Source organism: Pseudophryne corroboree, chromosome 9 (assembly GCF_028390025.1).
Source record: "Pseudophryne corroboree isolate aPseCor3 chromosome 9, aPseCor3.hap2, whole genome shotgun sequence".
In the NCBI taxonomy this organism is placed as follows: Eukaryota; Metazoa; Chordata; class Amphibia; order Anura; family Myobatrachidae; genus Pseudophryne; species Pseudophryne corroboree.
This window is the reverse complement of record NC_086452.1, coordinates 148,595,566-148,614,607: the sequence shown is the minus strand read 5'-3', so window position 1 is coordinate 148,614,607 and position 19,042 is coordinate 148,595,566. Positions and strand designations below refer to the sequence as shown.

Sequence of the window (19,042 nt, the reverse complement as noted above, 5' to 3'; positions counted from 1 at the left end):
ACGGCAGTACCACTGGACATATACGGCAGTATCACTGGAATTATATGGCAGTACCACTGGAGATAAACGGCAGTATCACTGGACCAGATTTATACGCCAGTACCACTGGATTTATACGGCAGTATCACTGGACATATATACGGCAGTATCACTGGACATATACGGCAGTTCCACTGGACATACTGTATACGGCAGTAACACTGGACTGGATTTATACGCCAGTACCACTGGATTTATATGGCAGTACCACTGGACATAAATACGGCAGTATCACTGGATTTATACGGCAGTGCCACTGGAATATACAGCAGTATCACTGGACTGGATTTATACGCCAGTAGCACTGGATTTATATGGCAGTACTGCTGGACATTTATGGCAGTATCACTGGACTGGATTTATACGCCAGTACCACTGGAATTATACGACGTGCGGCTCCTTATATGTGATCCAAACCCTGCGAGAATCCGACAGCGGGATGATGACGTTTTGCCACATTCTGGTTTCTGAGTCAGGCGGGAAAACCTGAGCCTAACTCGGATCCGGGCTCGGGTGGTGAAGTTCAGGGGTGTTCGGTTCTCAGGGAACCGAACTCGCTCATATCTAGTTATTTTGCTTTCTTTCACTTACATTTGACATACTGCTACGTCTAATTAATTTCTAAAATCTGAGAGCGCAGGCAGGAAAAGCTCCTTTACATTTTGGATTATAGCTTTCTCCTGTTGTCAGCAGACTTAGAAATTTAACCTAAGTGCATTGTGGCCATGGACTGCGGACTTGTATTTCTATTTTCAGCTACTGCATGTATAGGACTTACAGAAGTGGGAGCCTGTGTGCAGACTACGGGTTGGTCCCCTCCTCTTCAGTCTACTGCACATACGCAGGTCTCAGGAAACATTGCACCTGCCATGTTCCAGAGACTAAAACCCTACTGCGCATGGTGCAGCGCCATTTTGCCAGCGATTCTTTACCACCACTGCAGCTCTGACGCAGGACTAAGTAAGGGTAAGTAAGAAAACATGGGTGCAGTGTGTGCGATGTGGCCCCCCTGGACTCAAGTGCCCATGAGCACCGCATACATTGCAACCATTACAGAACCCCAATGGGACTTTATACAGGATGGTATCAGGATCCCGGCGCTTGGGATGCCGTCAGAATATTGACAACAGCATCCCGACATACAAGATCCCAACTCCTAGTAGGTAAATAGTCTAACTGTAACTCCCTACCCCACTAACCCTAATCCTCCCTTTTCACAGCCTGACCTTAACCCCTCTCTCCCTCCGCAGCCTAACCCTAACCCCCCGATGGTACCTAACTTCAACCATCCTTCCTTAGTGCCTAACCTGAACCCTCCCTTCTTAGTGCCCAACCCTAACCCTCCCTCGTGTATCCTAATCCATACCTTCCCCCTCCACAACCTAACCCTAACCCTTCCCCCGCAGCCTAACCCCAACTTTTCCCCCGCAGCCTAAACCTAACCTCCCCCACAACCCGCATAGCCTGAGTCTATCTCGCACCCGCATTCTGTCAGGATTCCAGGATGGAATTAGGATCCATGTCAGGATCTCGGCGTCGGCCTTCTGCCCAGTGTCGGGATTCCGCCATTGGTATTGCGATTGCATCCCGAATGCTGGTATGGTGACTGGATCCCCTATATACATAATCATTGTATCATTATAAATCTCAGTCATCCAAGTACAGTATACAATTTATTGTTAGCTTCTAGGATTGGAAAAGCTCCATCATCGAGAAAATTTGTGTCAATAATACTAAAATGAATAATTCTGAGTCATCATCTGATTTTTGTATGATGAGCGGTTCCCCACTTATGGAAAATGGGCCAAACAGTGCAATGTCACTGATGCCCTGGTTCACTATAGTGCATATTTTGGGCCTGATCAAGATATGCATGTAAATGCATTCACAGCTGTGAATGTGTAGGCAGTGGCTGTACCAAAAAATGCAAATGTCACTGCCATCTGGTTTTGTAACGAAACGCCCACCAGCGGCTTTGTAAATCCCAGCGGCTGCATATAAAGGTGCGCCATCCATCACAGACCAGTCAATTATTGAGTAACCCTATGGTCGCACAGCATGGCCGCAGCTAGGAAGTCGCCATAGCCATAGCAACTGCATAAGGGAACATAGTAGAGATGAGCGGGTTCAGTTCTCAGAGAACCGAACCCTACCGGACTTCACGCTCCGAGCCCGGATCCGAGTCAGGCTCGGGTTTTCCCGCCTGACTCGGAAACCAGAACGAGGCAAAACATCATCATCCCGCTTTCGAATTATTGCAGGGTTGGAATCCATATAAGGAGCCGCGCGTCGCCGCCATTTTCAGTCCGGCATTGGAGAGTGTAGAGAGAGGACGTGTCTCTGTTACCTCAGTGTCCTCAGTATCCGTGTCTTTTGCTGCATCTGTCCAGTCACAGTGCTGTGTCCTCTGCTGCCATATGTCCAGTGCTATCCAGTGGTGTTGTGTTGTGCTGCATCAGTCCAGTCACAGTGGTGGTGTCCTCTACTGCCATATGTCCAGTGCTGCTGTATAATAAGTCCCTTACAGTGTTGGTGTGTTATCCTGCATCAGACCAGTGGTAGTGTCCTGTGCATCAGTCAGTCCAGTGACCAGTCACAGTGGTGTCCTCTACTGCCATATGTCCATGCTGCTGTAAAGGGTGCTGTGTTGTGCTGCATTAGTTCAGTGGTGGTGTATTGTCCTGCATCAGTCCAGTGGTAGTGTCCCTTTGCTGCCCTATATGTCCAGTGGTACCACCGTATATGTCCAGTGATCCTGCCGTATAATTACAGTAATCCTGCCGTATTATTACATTGGAACTGGTGTAAAATTCAAGTAATCCAATCCTGCCATATAATTCCAGTAATCCTGCCGTATAATTCCAGTAATCCTGTCGTATAATTCCAGTGGTACTAGCGTATAATTCCAGTAATCCTGCCATATAATTCCAGTAATACTACCGGAAATTACAGTGGTACTAGCGTATAATTCCAGTAATCCTGCCATATAATTACAGTAATCCTGCTGTATAATTCCAGTGGTACTGTCGTATAATTCCAGTAATCCTGACGTATAATGACAGTAATCCTGCTGTATAATTCCAGTGGTACTGACGTATAATTCCAGTAATCCTGCCATATAATTACAGTAATCCTGACGTATAATTACAGTAATCCTGCCGTATAATTCCAGTGGTACTGACATATAATTCCAGTAATCCTGCCATATAATTACAGTAATCCTGCCGTATAATTCCAGTAATCATGCCGTATAATTCCAGTGGTACTGACGTATAATGCCAGTAATCCTGCCGTATAATTCCAGTAAACCTGCAGTATAATTCCAGTGGTACTGGCGTATAATTCCAGTGTTCCTGCCATATAATTCCAGTGATCCTGCTATATAATTCCAGTGATCCTGCGGTATAATTCCATATAAATCCATATAATTCTGTATAAATCCGGTCCAGTGGTGCTGTCCTGTGCTGTATATTATTTACTACAAATACAAAGGTTATTAATATTTAATCCAAATCATTTTTACAGGGTTTGCCCTGTGAGGTGTAGGGGTATGCTCTCCTGTACCTCATATTGTGTTATATAACTCCAGAAAAATTATGGAGAACAAAAATTTGGAGGATAAGATAGGGAGAGATCAAGAACTATTTCCGCCTAGTGCTGAAGCTGCTGCCACTAGTCATGACATAGATGATGAAATGCCATCAACGTCGTCTGCCAAGGTCGATGCCCAATGTGATAGTACGGTGCATGTAAAATCCCAAAAGCCAAAGTTTAGTAAAAAGACCCAAAACAAGAAATTTAAATAGCCTGAGGATAAACGTAAACTTGCCAATATGCCATATACGGCAGTATCACTGGAATTATATGGCAGTACCACTGGATATATATGGCAGTATTACTGGACTGGATTTATACGCCAGTACCGCTGGAATTATACGCCAGTACCTCTGCAATTATACGGCAGTACCACTTGAATTATACGGCAGTATCACTGAACATATACGGCAGTATCACTGGACTAGATTTATACGCCACTACCACAAGACATATACGGCAGTACCACTGGACATATACGGCAGTATCACTGGAATTATATGGCAGTACCAGTGGACATATACGGCAGTATCACTGGACTAGATTTATACGCCAGTACCACTGGATTTATACGGCAGTACCACTGGACATATACGGCAGTATCACTGGAATTATATGGCAGTGCCACTGGACATATATACGGCAGTATCACTGGACTAGATTTATACGCCAGTACCACTGGATTTATACGGCAGTACCTCTGGACATATACGGCAGTTCCACTGGACATATACGGCAGTATCACTGGACTGGATTTATACGCCAGTACCACTGGATTTATATGGCAGTACCACTGGACATATACGGCAGTATCACTGGATTTATACGGCAGTGCCACTGGACATATACGGCAGTATCACTGGACTGGATTTATACGCCAGTACCACTGGATTTATACGGCTGTACTGTTGGACATATATGGCAGTATCCAGGGCCGGACTTGCCATCTGGCACTACTGGCAAATGCCAGAAGGGCCGATGACCAGGTGGGCCGGTCTGACTGCTTGCCTGCATGAGTAGCCCAGCAACCCTTTCAAAACTCCCGGCGCCTACGTCTGGCCGCTGCTCTCCTCTTCCCTCCCACCTTCCCAGAATGCAAGTGTGAGCGCGACATCAGCGTGCTCGGCCGCACACCATTCTGGGAGCGGCCGCGGTAGTGAGGAGCAAGAAGGAGCGAGGACAAGAACAAGAAGCAGCAGCAGCCCCAGCATGGTGGCACGCGGCTGCCCACCTACATACGGCCGCTCGAGCCCACCCGCCCGCCTGCCTGAGCCCCTGTCCCTGGATCCCGGCCCCTGCAGCAGTACAGCAGACAGACAGATGCAGCATCAGCACTGCAAGGAAAGTACTGTGGCTGCCCCCCTGGCCAGGGTGTATGTGGTTGTTTACATGCCCTGGTTGACTCTCACACACACACTCACTCTCTCTCTCTCTCTCTCTCTCTCTCTCTCTCTCTCTCTCCTCATCCCCTCTCTCTCTTTTTGTCCTCATCCTTTTCTCTCTCTCTCTCTCTCTCTCTCTCTCTCTCTCTCTCCTCATCCCCTCTCTCTCTTTTTGTCCTCATCCTTTTCTCTCTCTCTCTCTCTCTCTCTCTCTCTCTCTCTCGTCCTCACCCCTCTCTCTCTCTCTTGTCTGTGCGGCCGCTCCTGATTGGCTGCTGGTCCGCGGCAGATTTGAAATAGTAGCACCGTGGTCATAGGGGCCGCACTGCAGTGCCGCCGACCACAGCCTCCTCCGTTGCACCGCTGCCGCCGTCTGCCTCCTCCTCCACTGCATCGGCGCTGCCCTCAGCCTCCGTGTGCTATAATGTGAATTTTGTCTCATTCCGTGTGCTATAATGTGAATTTTGGCTCATACCTTGTGCTATAATGTGAATTTCGGCTCATATCGTGTGCTATAATGTGAATTTTGGCTCATACCGTGTGCTATAATGTGAATTTTGGCTCATACCGTGTGCTATAATGTGAATTTTTTCTCACACCGTGTGCTATAATGTGAATTTCGGCTCATACCGTGTGCTATAATGTGAATTTCGGCTCATATCGTGTGCTATAATGTGAATTTTGGCTCATACCGTGTGCTATAATGTGAATTTTGGCTCATTCCGTGTGCTATAATGTGAATTTCAGCATATTCCGTGAGCTATAATGTGAAAGGGGCATCAGTACTAGATAGTATAAGGGGTCCTACTATTGTGGTGCATAATGTGTATAAGGGGTATATGGTGTGGTAAACGACGCTAAAGGACCCGTCCCCTTTTGAGTGGCCATGCCCCTTTACTTTTCCATACCCCCACTTCAACATTTCCACTTCAACCACTGGTTGTGTGTATTTTAATAGAGAAAGATGTACACGTGTATTTTGTTATATTAATTATATTTGTAAGAGTATAGACTAAGAAGTAGGAGGAGTCAGGAATAGTAAGGGGAGGAGTCAAATGCTGACACCGAGGTGGGCCTGTGTGCTTAAAAAATGCCAGGGCCTATTTTTAGTCCCAGTCCGGCACTGGCAGTATCACTGGACATATATGGCAGTATCACTGGACATATATGGCAGTATCACTGGACATATATGGCAGGATCACTGGACTGGAATTATACGGCATGACCACTGGACATATATGGCAGTATCACTGGAATTATATGGCAGTACTACTGGACATATATGGCAGTATCACTGGACTGGATTTATACGCCAGTACCGCTGGAATTATACGACGCACGGCTCCTATGGGATCCAAACCCTGCGAGAATCCGACAGCGGGATGATGACGTTTTGCCTCATTTTGGTTTCCGAGTCAGGCGGGAAAACCTGAGCCTGACTCGGATCCGGGCTCGGGTGGTGAAGTTCAGGGGTGTTCGGTTCTCAGGGAACTGAACTCGCTCATCTCTAGTTATTTTTCTTTCTTTCACTTACATTTGACATACTGCTACTTCTAATTAATTTCTAAAATCTGAGAGCGCAGGCAGGAAAAGCTCCTTTACATTTTGGATTATAGCTTTCTCCTGTTGTCAGCAGACTTAGAAATTTAACCTAAGTGCATTGTGGCCATGGACTGCGGACTTGTATTTCTATTTTCAGCTACTGCATGTATAGGACTTACAGAAGTGGGAGCCTGTGTGCAGACTACGGGTTGGAACCCTCCTCTTCAGTCTACTGCACATGCGCAGGTCTCTGGAAACATTGCACCTGCCATGTTCCAGAGACTAAAACCCTACTGCGCATGGTGCAGCGCCATTTTGCCAGCGATTTTTTTACCACAATTGCATCTCTGACGCAAGACTAAGTAAGGGTAAGTAAGAAAACATGGGTGCAGTGTGTGCGATGTGGCCCCCCTGGACTCAAGTGCCCATGAGCACCGCATACATTGCAACCATTATAGAACGCCAATGGGACTTTATACAGGATGGTATCAGGATCCCGGCGCTTGGGATGCCGTCAGAATATTGACAACAGCATCCCGACATACAAGATCCCAACTCCTAGTAGGTAAATAGTCTAACTGTAACTCCCTACCCCACTAACCCTAACCCTCCCTTCTCACAGCCTGACCTTAACCCCTCTCTCCCTCCGCAGCCTAACCCTAACCCCCCGGTGGTACCTAACTTCAACCATCCTTCCTTAGTGCCTAACCTGAACCCTCCCTTCTTAGTGCCCAACCCTAACCCTCCCTCTGCGCATCCTAACCCCATACCTTCCGCTTCCACAACCTAACCCTAAAGCCTTCCCCCGCAGCCTAACCCCAACTTTTCCCCCGCAGCCTTAACCTTACCTCCCCCACAACCAGCATAGCCTGAGTCTATCTCACACCCGCAAACTGTCAGGATTCCAGGATGGAAATAGGATCCATGTCAGGATCTCGGCGTCGACCTTCTGCCCAGTGTCGGGATTCCGACATTGGTATTGCGATTGCATCCCGAATGCCGGTATGGTGACTGGATCCCCTATATACATAATCATTGTATCATTATAAATCTCGGTCATCCAAGTACAGTATACAATTTATTGTTAGCTTCTAGGATTGGAAAAGCTCCATCATCGAGAAAATTTGTGTCAATAATACTAAAATGAATAATTCTGAGTCATCATCTGATCTTTGTATGATGAGCGGTTCCCCACTTATGGAAAATGGGCCAAACAGTGCAATGTCACTGATGCCCTGGTTCACTATAGTGCATATTTTGGGCCTGATCAAGATATGCACGCAAATGCATTCACAGCTGTGAATGTGTAGGCAGTGGCTGTACCAAAAAATGCAAATGTCACTGCCATCTGGTTTTGTAACGAAACGCCCACCAGCGGCTTTGTAAATCCCAGCGGATGCATACAAAGGTGCGCCATCCATCACAGATCCGTCAATTATTGAGTAACCCTATGGTCGCACAGCATGGCCGCAGCAAGGAAGTCGCCATAGCCATAGCAACTGCATAAGGGAACATAGTAGAGATGAGCGGGTTTAGTTCTCAGAGAACCGAACCCTACCGGACTTCACGCTCCGCGCCCGGATCCGAGTCAGGCTCGGGTTTTCCCGCCTGACTCGGAAACCAGAACGAGGCAAAACATCATCATCCCGCTTTCGAATTATTGCGGGGTTGGAATCCATATAAGGAGCCGGCATTGGAGAGTGTAGAGAGAGGATGTGTCTCTGTTCCCTCAGTGTCCTCAATATCCGTGTCTTTTGCTGCATCTGTCCAGTCACAGTGTTGTGTCCTCTGCTGCCATATGTCCTGTGCTGTCCAGTGGTGCTGCGTTGTGCTGCATCAGTTCAGTGGTGGTGTGTTGTGCTGCATCAGTCCAGTCACAGTGGTGGTGTCCTCTACTGCCATATGTCCAGTGTTGCTGTATAATAAGTCCCTTACAGTGTTGGTGTGTTATCCTGCATCAGACCAGTGGTAGTGTCCTGTGCATCAGTCAGTCCAGTGACCAGTCACAGTGGTGTCCTCTGCTGCCATATTTCCATGCTGCTGTAAAGGGTGCTGTGTTGTGCTGCATTAGTTCAGTGGTGGTGTATTGTCCTGCATCAGTCCAGTGGTAGTGTCCCTGTGCTGCCCTATATGTCCAGTGGTACCGCTGTATATGTCCAGTGATCCTGCCGTATAATTACAGTAATCCTGCCGTATAATTACATTGGCACTGGTGTATAATTCAAGTAATCCTGCCATATAATTCCAGTAATCCTGCCGTATAATTCCAGTAATCCTGCCGTATAATTACAGTGGTACTAGCGTATAATTCCAGTAATCCTGCAGTATAATTCCAGTAATCCTACCGCAAATTACAGTGGTACTGGCGTATAATTCCAGTAATCCTGCCATATAATTACAGTAATCCTGCTGTATAATTCCAGTGGTACTGGCGTATAATTCCAGTAATTCTGATGTATAATTACAGTAATCCTGCTGTATAATTCCAGTGGTACTGGCGTATAATTCCAGAAATCCTGCCATATAATTACAATAATACTGCAGTATAATTCCAGTAATCCTGCCGTATAATTCCAGTGGTACTGGCGTATAATTCCAGTAATCCTGCCATATAATTACAGTAATCCTGCCGTATAATTCCAGTAATCCTGCAGTATAATTCCAGTGGTACTGGCGTATAATTCCAGTAATCCTGCCATATAATTCCAGTGATCCTGCCGTATAATTCCAGTGATCCTGCCGAATAATTCCATATAAATCCATATAATTCTGTATAAATCCGGTCCGGTGGTGCTGTCCTGTGCTGTATATTATTTACTACAAATAAAGGGGTTATTAATATTTTATCCAAATAGTTTTTACAGGGTTTGCCCTGTGAGGTGTAGGGGTACGCTCTCCTGTACCTCATATTGTGTTATATAACTCCAGAAAAATGATGGAGAACAAAAAAGTTTTAGGATTAGATAGGGAAAGATCAAGAACTATTTCCGCCTAGCGCTGAAGCTGCTGCTACTAGTCATGACATAGATGATGAAATACCATCAACGTCCTCTGCCAAGGCCGATGCCCAATGTGATAGTAGGGTGCATGTAAAATCCAAAAAGCCAAAGTTCAGTAAAAAGACCCCAAAAAAATAAATTTAAATAGCCTGAGGATAAACGTAAACTTGCCAATATGCCATTTACGACACGGAGTGGCAAGTAACGGCTACGGCCCTGGCCTATGTTCATGACTAGTGGTTCAGCTTCACATGACGATGGAAGCCCTCATCTTCCTGCTAGAAAAATGATAAGAGTTAAACTGGAAAAAGCACAGAAAAGAACTGTGCAATCTAAGATGGTATCACAAATCCCCAAGGAGAGTCCAAGTGTGTCGGCGGTTGCAATGCCTGACCTTCCCAACACTGGACGAGAAGAGGTGGCTCCTTCCACCATTTGCATGCCCCCTGCAAGTGCTGGAAGGAGCACCCACAGTCCAGTTTCTGATACTGAAATTGAAGATGTCACTGTTGAAGTACACCAGGATGAGGATATGGGTGTTGCTGGCGCTGAGGAGGAAGTTGACGATGAGGATTCTGATGGTGATGTGGTTTGTTTAAATCAGGCACCCGGGGGAGACACCTATTGTCCGTGGGATGAAGAAGCCCATTGTGATGTCTGGGTAAAATACCAAAAAAGCACCTCTTCGGTGTGGAATTATTTCTCCACAAATCCAGACAACAGGTGTCAAGCCGTGTGTTGCCTCTGTCAATCTGTATTAAGTAGGGGTAAGGATGTTAACCACCTAGGAACATCCTCCATTATACGTCACCTGCAGCGCATTCATCAGAAGTCAGTGTCAAGTTGTGAAACTTTGGGTAAGAGCATAAGCAGTCCACTGACACCTAAAGCCCGTCTTCCTCTTGTACCCAAGCTCCTGCAAGCCACACCACTAACTCCCTCAACATCAACTTCCTCCTCAATCAGTAACGTCAGTAGTGCTGCAGGCCATGCCACTGGCAAGACTGAGGAGTCCTCTCCTAACCAGTATTCCTCCAGAGGATCCTTGAGTGGTACGCCTGCTGTTGCTGGCGCTGCTATTGTTGCTGCTGGGAGTCGATCATCATCCCAGAGGGGAAGTAGGAAGACCACTTGTACTACTTTCAGTAAGCAATTGACTTTCCAACAGTCCTTTGTGAGGAAGATGAAATATGACAGCAGTCATCCTGTTGCAAAGCGGATAACTAAGGCCTTGACAGCTATGTTGGTGTTAGACGTGCATCCGGTATCCACCATTAGTGCAGTGGGACTTAGACAATTGATGGAGGTATTGTGTCACCGGTACCAAATACCATCTAGATTCCACTTCACTAGGCAGGCGATACCGAGAATGTACAGAGACTACAGAGAAAGTGTCGCCAGTGTCCTAAAAATGAGGTTGTATCCAGTGTCCACTTAACCACAGACATGTGGGCAAGTAGAACAGAGCAGACTAAGGAGTATATGGCTGTGACAGCCCACTGGGTAGACGTATTGCCTCCCGCAGCAACAACAGCAGCAGCGGCACCAGTAGCACCATCTCGCAATGCCAAACTCGTTTCTAGGCAGGCTACGCTGTGTATCACCGCTATCAACCTCTTACAGAAACAAAGGGACATCATCGCGCATTGGCTTACCCCACTTAGACCCTCCTGGGGATTTGTGATATCGGACAACGCCACCAATATTGAGCGTGCATTACAACTGGGCAAATTCCAGCACATCCCATGTTTTGCACATACAATTAATTTGGTGGTGCAGAATTTTTTGAAAAATGACAGGGGTGTACAGGAGATGCTGTCGGTGACCCGAAAAATTGCAGGCCACTTTCGACATTCAGCCACTGTGTGCCGAAGACTGGAGCACCAGCAAACACTCCTGAACCTGTCCTTCCATCAACTGGAGCAAGAGGTGGTAACGAGGTGGAATTCAACACTCTATATGCTTCAGAGGATGGAGAAGCAGCAAAAGGCCATTAAAGCCTATACATCCACCTACGATATAGGCAAAGGAGGGGGAATGCACCTGACTCAAGCATAGTGGAGAATGATTTCCGTCTTGTGCAAGGTTCTCCAACCCTTTGAACTTGCCACACTGCCAGCTTAAGTCAGGTCATTCCCCTTCATCAGGCTTTTGCAGAAGCAGATGGTGAAATTGAAGGAGGAGCTAAGACAGACCGATTCCGCTAAGTATGTGGGACTTGTGGATGGAGCCCTTCATTCGCTTTGCCAGGATTCAAGGGTGGTCAATCTGTTGAAATCAGAGCACTACTTTTTGGCCACCGTGCTCGATCCTAGGTTTAAAGCCTACGTTATATCTCTCTTTCCGGGAGACACTAGTGTGCAGAGGTGCAAAGACCTGCTGGTGAGTAAATTGTCAACTCAAGCGGAATGTGACCAGTTACCAGCTCCTCCTTCAATTTTTCCCGCCTCTGGGGGTGCAAGGAAAAGGATAATATTTCCTAGCACACCCGCTGGCAGTGACGCAGGGCAGTCAGGAGTGAAAGCTGCAATGTGGTCCGGACTGAAGGACCCGCCAACGATTACTGACATGTCTACTGTCACTGCATGTGATTCTGTCACCACTGAAAGAATGGTGGAGGATTATATGAGTGACAGCATCCAAGTAGGCATGTCAGACAGTCCGTATGTATACTGGCAGGAATAAGAGGCAATTTGGATGCCCTTGCACTGGCTTTATTTTACCTAAATTGACCCCCCCCCCCCCCCCTCCAGTGTGTATTCCAAAAGAGTGTTTAGTGCAGCCGGTAACCTTGTCAGCGATCGGTGTAGGAGGTTACTTCCACAAAATGTGGAGATGATGTTCATCAAAATTAATTATAAATTCCTCCGGAAAGACCTTGCCCAGCAATTGTCTCTGAAAATTACACAGGGACCTGTGATGGTAGATTCCAGTGGGGACAAATTATTACTCTGTGAGGAGGGGGATGTACAAAGTGAAATGGTGAGGAATCAGAGGATGAGGACAAGGTCGATATCTTGCCTCTGTAGAGCCAGTTCGTGCAAGGAGAGATTGATTGCTTCATTTTTGGTGAGGGCCCAAACAAACCAGTGATTTCAGCCACAGTCGTGTGGCAGACCCTGTCGCTGAAATTATTGGTTTGTTAAAGTGTGCATGTATTGTTTATATTGTATTGTTTATACAACAATATGGTGGGTGGGAGGGCCCAAGGACAATTCCATTTTGCACTTCTTTTTATTCTTTGCATCATGTGGAGTTTGGGGACTATTTTTAAAGTGCCATCCTGTCTGACACTTCCGTATATGTCCAGTGGTACTGCCATATAATTCCAGTGATACTGCCATATATGTCCAGTGGTACTGCCATATAATCCCAGTGATATTTCGTATAATTCCAGTGATATTGCTGTATAATTCCAGTGTTAATTGTTTGTGTTGCTTGGCTTAGTCATACAGCTACCTCATTGCACCTCTTCTACATCTTTGCATGAGGTGCTGTGTGGGGCCTAGTTTTTGAAAAGTGCCATCTTGTCTGACACTGCAGTGCCACTCCTAGATGGGCCAGGTGTTTGTGCCGCACACTTGTGTCGCTTGGCTTAGTCATACAGCAACCTCGGTGCACCTCTTTTTCTTCTTTGCATCATGTGCTGTTTGGGACCTTTTTTTATATCTGCCCTCCTGTCTTCAACTGCAGTGCCACTCCTAGATTGGCTAGGTGTTTGTGCTGCCCACTTGTGTCGCTTAGCTTAGTCATACAGCGAACTTGGTGCAACTTTTAGGCCTAAAAACAATGGCCCTCATTCCGAGTTGTTCGCTCGCTAGCTGCTTATAGCAGCATTGCACACGCTAAGCCGCCGCCTACTGGGAGTGAATCTTAGCTTTGCAGAATTGCGAACGAAAGATTCGCATAATTGCGAATAGAAATTTCTTTGCAGTTTCTGAGTAGCTCGGGACTTACTCTGCCACTGCGATCAGTTCAGTCAGTTTCGTTCCTGGTTTGACGTCACAAACACACCCAGCGTTCGCCCAGACACTCCCCCGTTTCTCCAGCCACTCCCGCGTTTTTCCCAGAAACGGCAGCATTTTTTCGCACACACCCATAAAACGTCCAGTTTCCGCCCAGAAACACCCACTTCCTGTCAATCACACTCCGATCACCAGAACGATGAAAAATTCTCGTTATGCCGTGAGTAAAATACCTAACTTTTGAGTAAAATAACTAAGCGCATGCGCTCTGTGAACCTTGCGCATGTGCAGTAAGCGACTAATCGCAATATAGCGAAACTCTGCAACGAGCGAACAACTCGGAATGAGGGCCAATATTGTGAGGTGTTCAGAATAGACTGGAAATGAGTGGAAATGAATGTTATTGAGGTTAATAATACAGTAGGATCAAAATGACCCCCAAATTATGTGATTTTAGCTGTTTTTAATTTTTTTTCAAAAATCATCCAGATCCAAAACCAAAACACGAAAGGGTAGTTTTGGCAAAACCAAGCCAAAACCAAAACACAAAAGTGGAATTAGAACTAAAACCAAAACACAAAAAGTGCTAGCCGCACATCTCTAGAACAGAGGTCCTCAAACTCGGTCCTCGGGGGCCCACACAGTGCATGTTTTGCAGGTCTCCTCACAGAATCGCAAGTGAAATAATTAGCTCCACCTATGGACCTTTTAAAATGTGTCAGTGAGTAATTAATACACCTGTGCACCTGCTGGGTTACCTGCAAAACATGCACTGTGTGGGCCCACGAGGACCGAGTTTGAGGACCTCTGCTCTAGAACATAGGCCCTCATTCCGAGTTGAACGCTCGTTGCCGTTTTTCGCAGCATAGCAATCAGGCTAAAAATCAGATGTTCTGCGCATGCGTATGGGCCGCAGTGCGCACGCGCTAAGTACTTTCACACAAAACTATGCAGTTTTACACAAGGTCGAGCGACGCTTTTCAGTCGCTCGAGTGATCGTTGTGTGATTGACAAGAAGTGGGTGTTTCTGGGCGGAAACTGAGCATTTTCAGGGAGTGTGCTGAAAAACGCAGGCGTGCCAGATAAAAACGCAGGAGTGGCTGGAGAAACGGGGGAGTGGCTGGCCAAACGCAGGGCGTTTCTGACGTCAAGCCAGGAACTAAACAGTCTGCAGTGATCGCAAGGTAGGAGTAGGTCTGGAGCCACTCTGAACCTGCATGAAAATATTTAGTAGCAGAACTGCTAACCTTTCGTTCGCACTTCTGCTAAGCTAAGATACATTCCCTGAGGGCGGCGGCTTAGCGTTTGCACTGCTTCTAAAAGCAGCTAGCGAGCGATCAACTCGGAATGAGGGCCAGAGTCACCAGCAATAACATGCCTCTGAAAAAGTTGTGTCACATCTGCGTTTTTGCCCTCACTCCCCTTTACATCCCTAAAATGGTAACTGACTGTCAACTATAGACATACTGTACAGTTCACTTCTCCAGAAATCCGAATACACCTGAATTTTGTGAATCTGAATAATTTGCAGTTCTGATCACCTGATAAGATCCAGGCAGAACCAAGTTGCAGTTCTGATCTTCCAGTTCCCATGGTTTGGAATTCAAAATTTCAAATCTGAATTTCGGGTTTAGGATTGGTTTTGATTTGCAGAAACTACATGATTTTAGCAGTTTTTAGGATTTTTTTTTTAAAATCCACATCCAAAACCATAATTCACAAACATGAGGGTGGTTTTGCAAGACCAAAACAAAAAACAAGGATGGAATTAGAATCAAAACACAACACTTTGTGCACAAGACCATTACATCACATGTGCAGTGTGTCTTAGACACACTTACAGACTGACAATAATCATTCAATGGCAAAAAATAATCCAGTTTGTTCATACATCTCTTAATCAAACCTTTTGTACAGTATATTGGCTCTCAAAAATTAGACCAGGGCAAATGAAAACCTCTCAGCTTGTAACAAGACAGAAATAGGTACAATGGCACAGATGTATTAACCCTGGAGAAGAGATAAAACAGTGATAAGTGGAAGGTGATAACGCACCAGCCAATCAGCTCCTAACTGTCATTTTTCATACCTGTAATGATTGGCTGGAGCATTATCACCTTTCACTTATCCCTGCTTTATCACTTCTCCGGGCTTAATACATCTGCCCCTTAGTGTTAAAATAATTTACACTATTATCAATGTGATTGTACAAATACAGAAAATCTCCATCCATTTTTTAATGATAACCGCTCCACATTTTAAAGCATATAGTGAAGCCAGTAAAAACATCTGCACTGGAATATTGGCGGCTAATAAATATTTTCTATAGACAGTAGGATTTTGTGTAAAAATTTCTCGATTTTGAATGCGCTAATGGCAACCAATCAGGTGATGAATTCAAGTTCCAAGGAAGAAATCTCTTTGAGTTGCTATATTTAGGAGCCAATTCTGAAAATTAATTAACCAGCATTAGATATACGCAAAATATTGGGCAATCCAATCTGCAAAATATTGGGCAATACAGTGAATTTTGATCATTTGCAGATCATGTCACACTCACAGGGCAGAAAGTACTTCTTAACTGAATTCACAATTCTTCATAGAATACACCAGTTGTTCTCAAACTTGTTCCTCAGGTTCACATTTTGTAGGTCACCGAGCAGGTGCACAGGTGTAGTTATTACTCACTGACACATTTAAAAACATCCACAGGTGGAGCTAATTATTTCACTTGTGATTCTGTGTGGAGACCTGGAAAACGTGCATTGTTGGGGGTCCTGAGACCAAGTTTGAGAACCTGTGGAACACACTATACTCTAAAATCATACAGGAAGAATCTGTTACTATGATTTCCTCCCCACTTGCACCAATACATATTTCAAGTCTTATATGTCTAATGACTCACCTGTGTCTCTACAGCATTTTCCTTCCCTGACGAAAGAGGAAATATCCTGATAAGTGGAGTTTTGTCATCGTATGTCCCCACCTTTGAGATTTCTTGAGTGTTCTGACTCCACACAAATTTTACACCATGTGTCTTGTTGACTTTACTCATAGTAATTACAGGATTGGTTGGAGATGAACCTTGAGGATGACCTGTCTGAAACCGCTGTCTTTCTAACCCTTTTAGTTTCCCACCAGCACTTTTCAAAAATGAGCTATTGTCATCACATGAGATGAGCTTAGTAGGTCGTACTGGACTTTGATTTGAAAGCTGTGAGATACATGTCTGGATATGTCCATGGAAAGAAGATTTTTCCAAACTTTCAGATGGATTTAGACAGGACTTTTGTGCTGTTTGGCCTCGAAGTATAGCTAGAGCGTTCTTGTAGTTTTCAATGATGTCATTGTCATCTCTTAAGCCCACATCTTCACTGTTGATATTTTTATTGCTGTGGATAACACACAGAACGGAAGCTTGGGTTTTGGTGACATTTTCTTGTCTTTCGCATTGACCTATAGAGATGTTGACCTTTTCTTCAGAAGCATTAGGTGATCTATCCAGCTTGGACCTGCTTGATGGTTTGTTGTCTGTGATGCATATAAGTCGTTTTACCTTACTGCCACTCTCAAAAGCATTAACAACTTCTTTATTTACTGTAAGATATTTTATTTTAGATGGTCCAAATGATTTTGTTTTAAACTTATCTTCTACATGTTGAGTGGTTTTTGTAAACCGAGGGATATCAAGTACAGTAGGGAAGGATGGTGAATTACGATCTTCTTCAAACTTGGCTTCTGAAGTCCTGCGATATAAAGTTGGTGATATAACAAGGCTGTTGCCATTTAGGTATCTGCATTTCCATGTAGGTGAACAGAGAATGAAGTCTTCATCTTGAAATCCATCCACAAAACAAATTGAAAACATAAATTAATACATAAAAAGAAAAACAGAAAAACGCTTATATATTTATGTTTTAAAGTTTACGTTTTAGACAACTGGTACAATATAAGTTTTGTATTGTGTTTTCTGTATGAGATATCTTACTGAGCAAATAATGAAACTGCTGAAAATGTTCAAGGGCATAGACAATTTGCTTGGATAGAAGGCTCTAAATACAGATGTTTTGTTTTTATAAGAAACAAGTTTCATTACTGCCATTCTTACTGAAGCCCCAAGTCATACCAGTCCAGTAATGGAATCAGTGGGACCAGTGCGGACATAGTAGGTTTCACCTATGGGTATGATCACCTGAGTAGAGAACAGGTATTGTCAAAGTAGTGTTAGATGACTCTCCTCTGCAGTACAGCAAACTGCATTTAGAAATTGCCAGCAGAATCAATAGAAGACATAGAAATATTCAGCAAGATCATCTTTTACTATAACTGCCTAACTAGCAGGTACACAGGGGGGCTGATGCATAGCTGCATACAAGTCAGCTGTGATTACGCCCGCATTCAGTGCATGATACTAAATACATACAGTATATTAGCTCGCTTGCAGAATTGTATGTGTCTTTGCAGATGGACTCTTCTATGCAGTGGTGAATTTCTCATTAGGCACATGAAACCCAGGGGCAGCAGCTGCCGCTGCCAGTCACCGCAAGTGGGGAACCACTGTGATATTCCAGGAAATGGAAATAATTATTGTATATGATCCCATGTGAGTTAACTGAGCAGAACACTTAATGTATATAAGAAATAATTGAAGTTAATCTTGGTGATTACACTAATGACGACTATCCTACTGTTGGCACCATGCAAGCATTGGCATCGATGTGGTCAGCCCCAAAGTCTAAGAGGGACCCACAGTATAATCTATCTGTGCTACAGAGCCACTGCAGTTCATTTAGACTTATAGTTGACTGTATCCAGCTGCAATAGCATTCTCACCAATGATTCCCATTGTTTCTTCTGTGAATTCAGATTATTTGCCATATTGCACATGAGGGAATTATTGTGCAGCACAGTAATCTTGTTGCACACATGAAACTTGCAGATCTGCATACAGGTCTAACCATTTAAGGGTTTGAATAATCTGTATTTGCAGATGTGAGAGCTGAATAGATAATGGTGGCAGGTGGTGAATAGATATTAGCAACAGCAGGAGTGGAGAGCTGAATACTACTGAAGGTCTGTTCTTATATAAGGTTATACCAGGTTATGTGCAGAGCACTTTTCTACAAGTCACAGAAATCTGGGAGAAAATACACATGAAAATATAAATTTTAATTTTTAGCTGTTTGATTCTTTTAGAATGTATATTTGACTGGCATACATTGTTTAAATTGAAATAGTAACATTTCAATATAATTGCTTGTAACATAATGCGCTGAAGATATTTTAACATATAACTAGTCCTTGAACAAAGTGGCAAATTGCTTTTCTTTCACTGAGAAGAGTAATTAAACTTCAAAGCAAACTCATTGTTAATTGTTTAATAAAGATGCAAATTAAGGGAATGACTTCTGCAACAGATTGGGCTGATAAATTATGATATAATTCCCCACAGACAGAAATAATTTAATAAAACAAAAGCATGTTAAAGTAACATTGTGGATCTCAATTAGTAGAATGATAA

At 44.6% G+C, this 19,042-nt stretch overlaps 1 protein-coding gene across 3 annotated transcripts in view; it reads right to left on the bottom strand.

Annotated features, from left to right (window-relative positions):
- The window catches only part of LOC134957733 (uncharacterized), a 249,114-nt gene that overhangs the window by 129,167 nt on the left and 100,905 nt on the right, over positions 1-19,042 (bottom strand). For all 3 annotated transcript variants that reach the window (XM_063939848.1, XM_063939846.1, XM_063939847.1), the window contains exon 3: positions 16,427-17,355. In XM_063939848.1, coding sequence (XP_063795918.1) covers positions 16,427-17,355 — 929 coding nt within the window. The remainder of the gene's footprint in view (positions 1-16,426; positions 17,356-19,042) is intronic.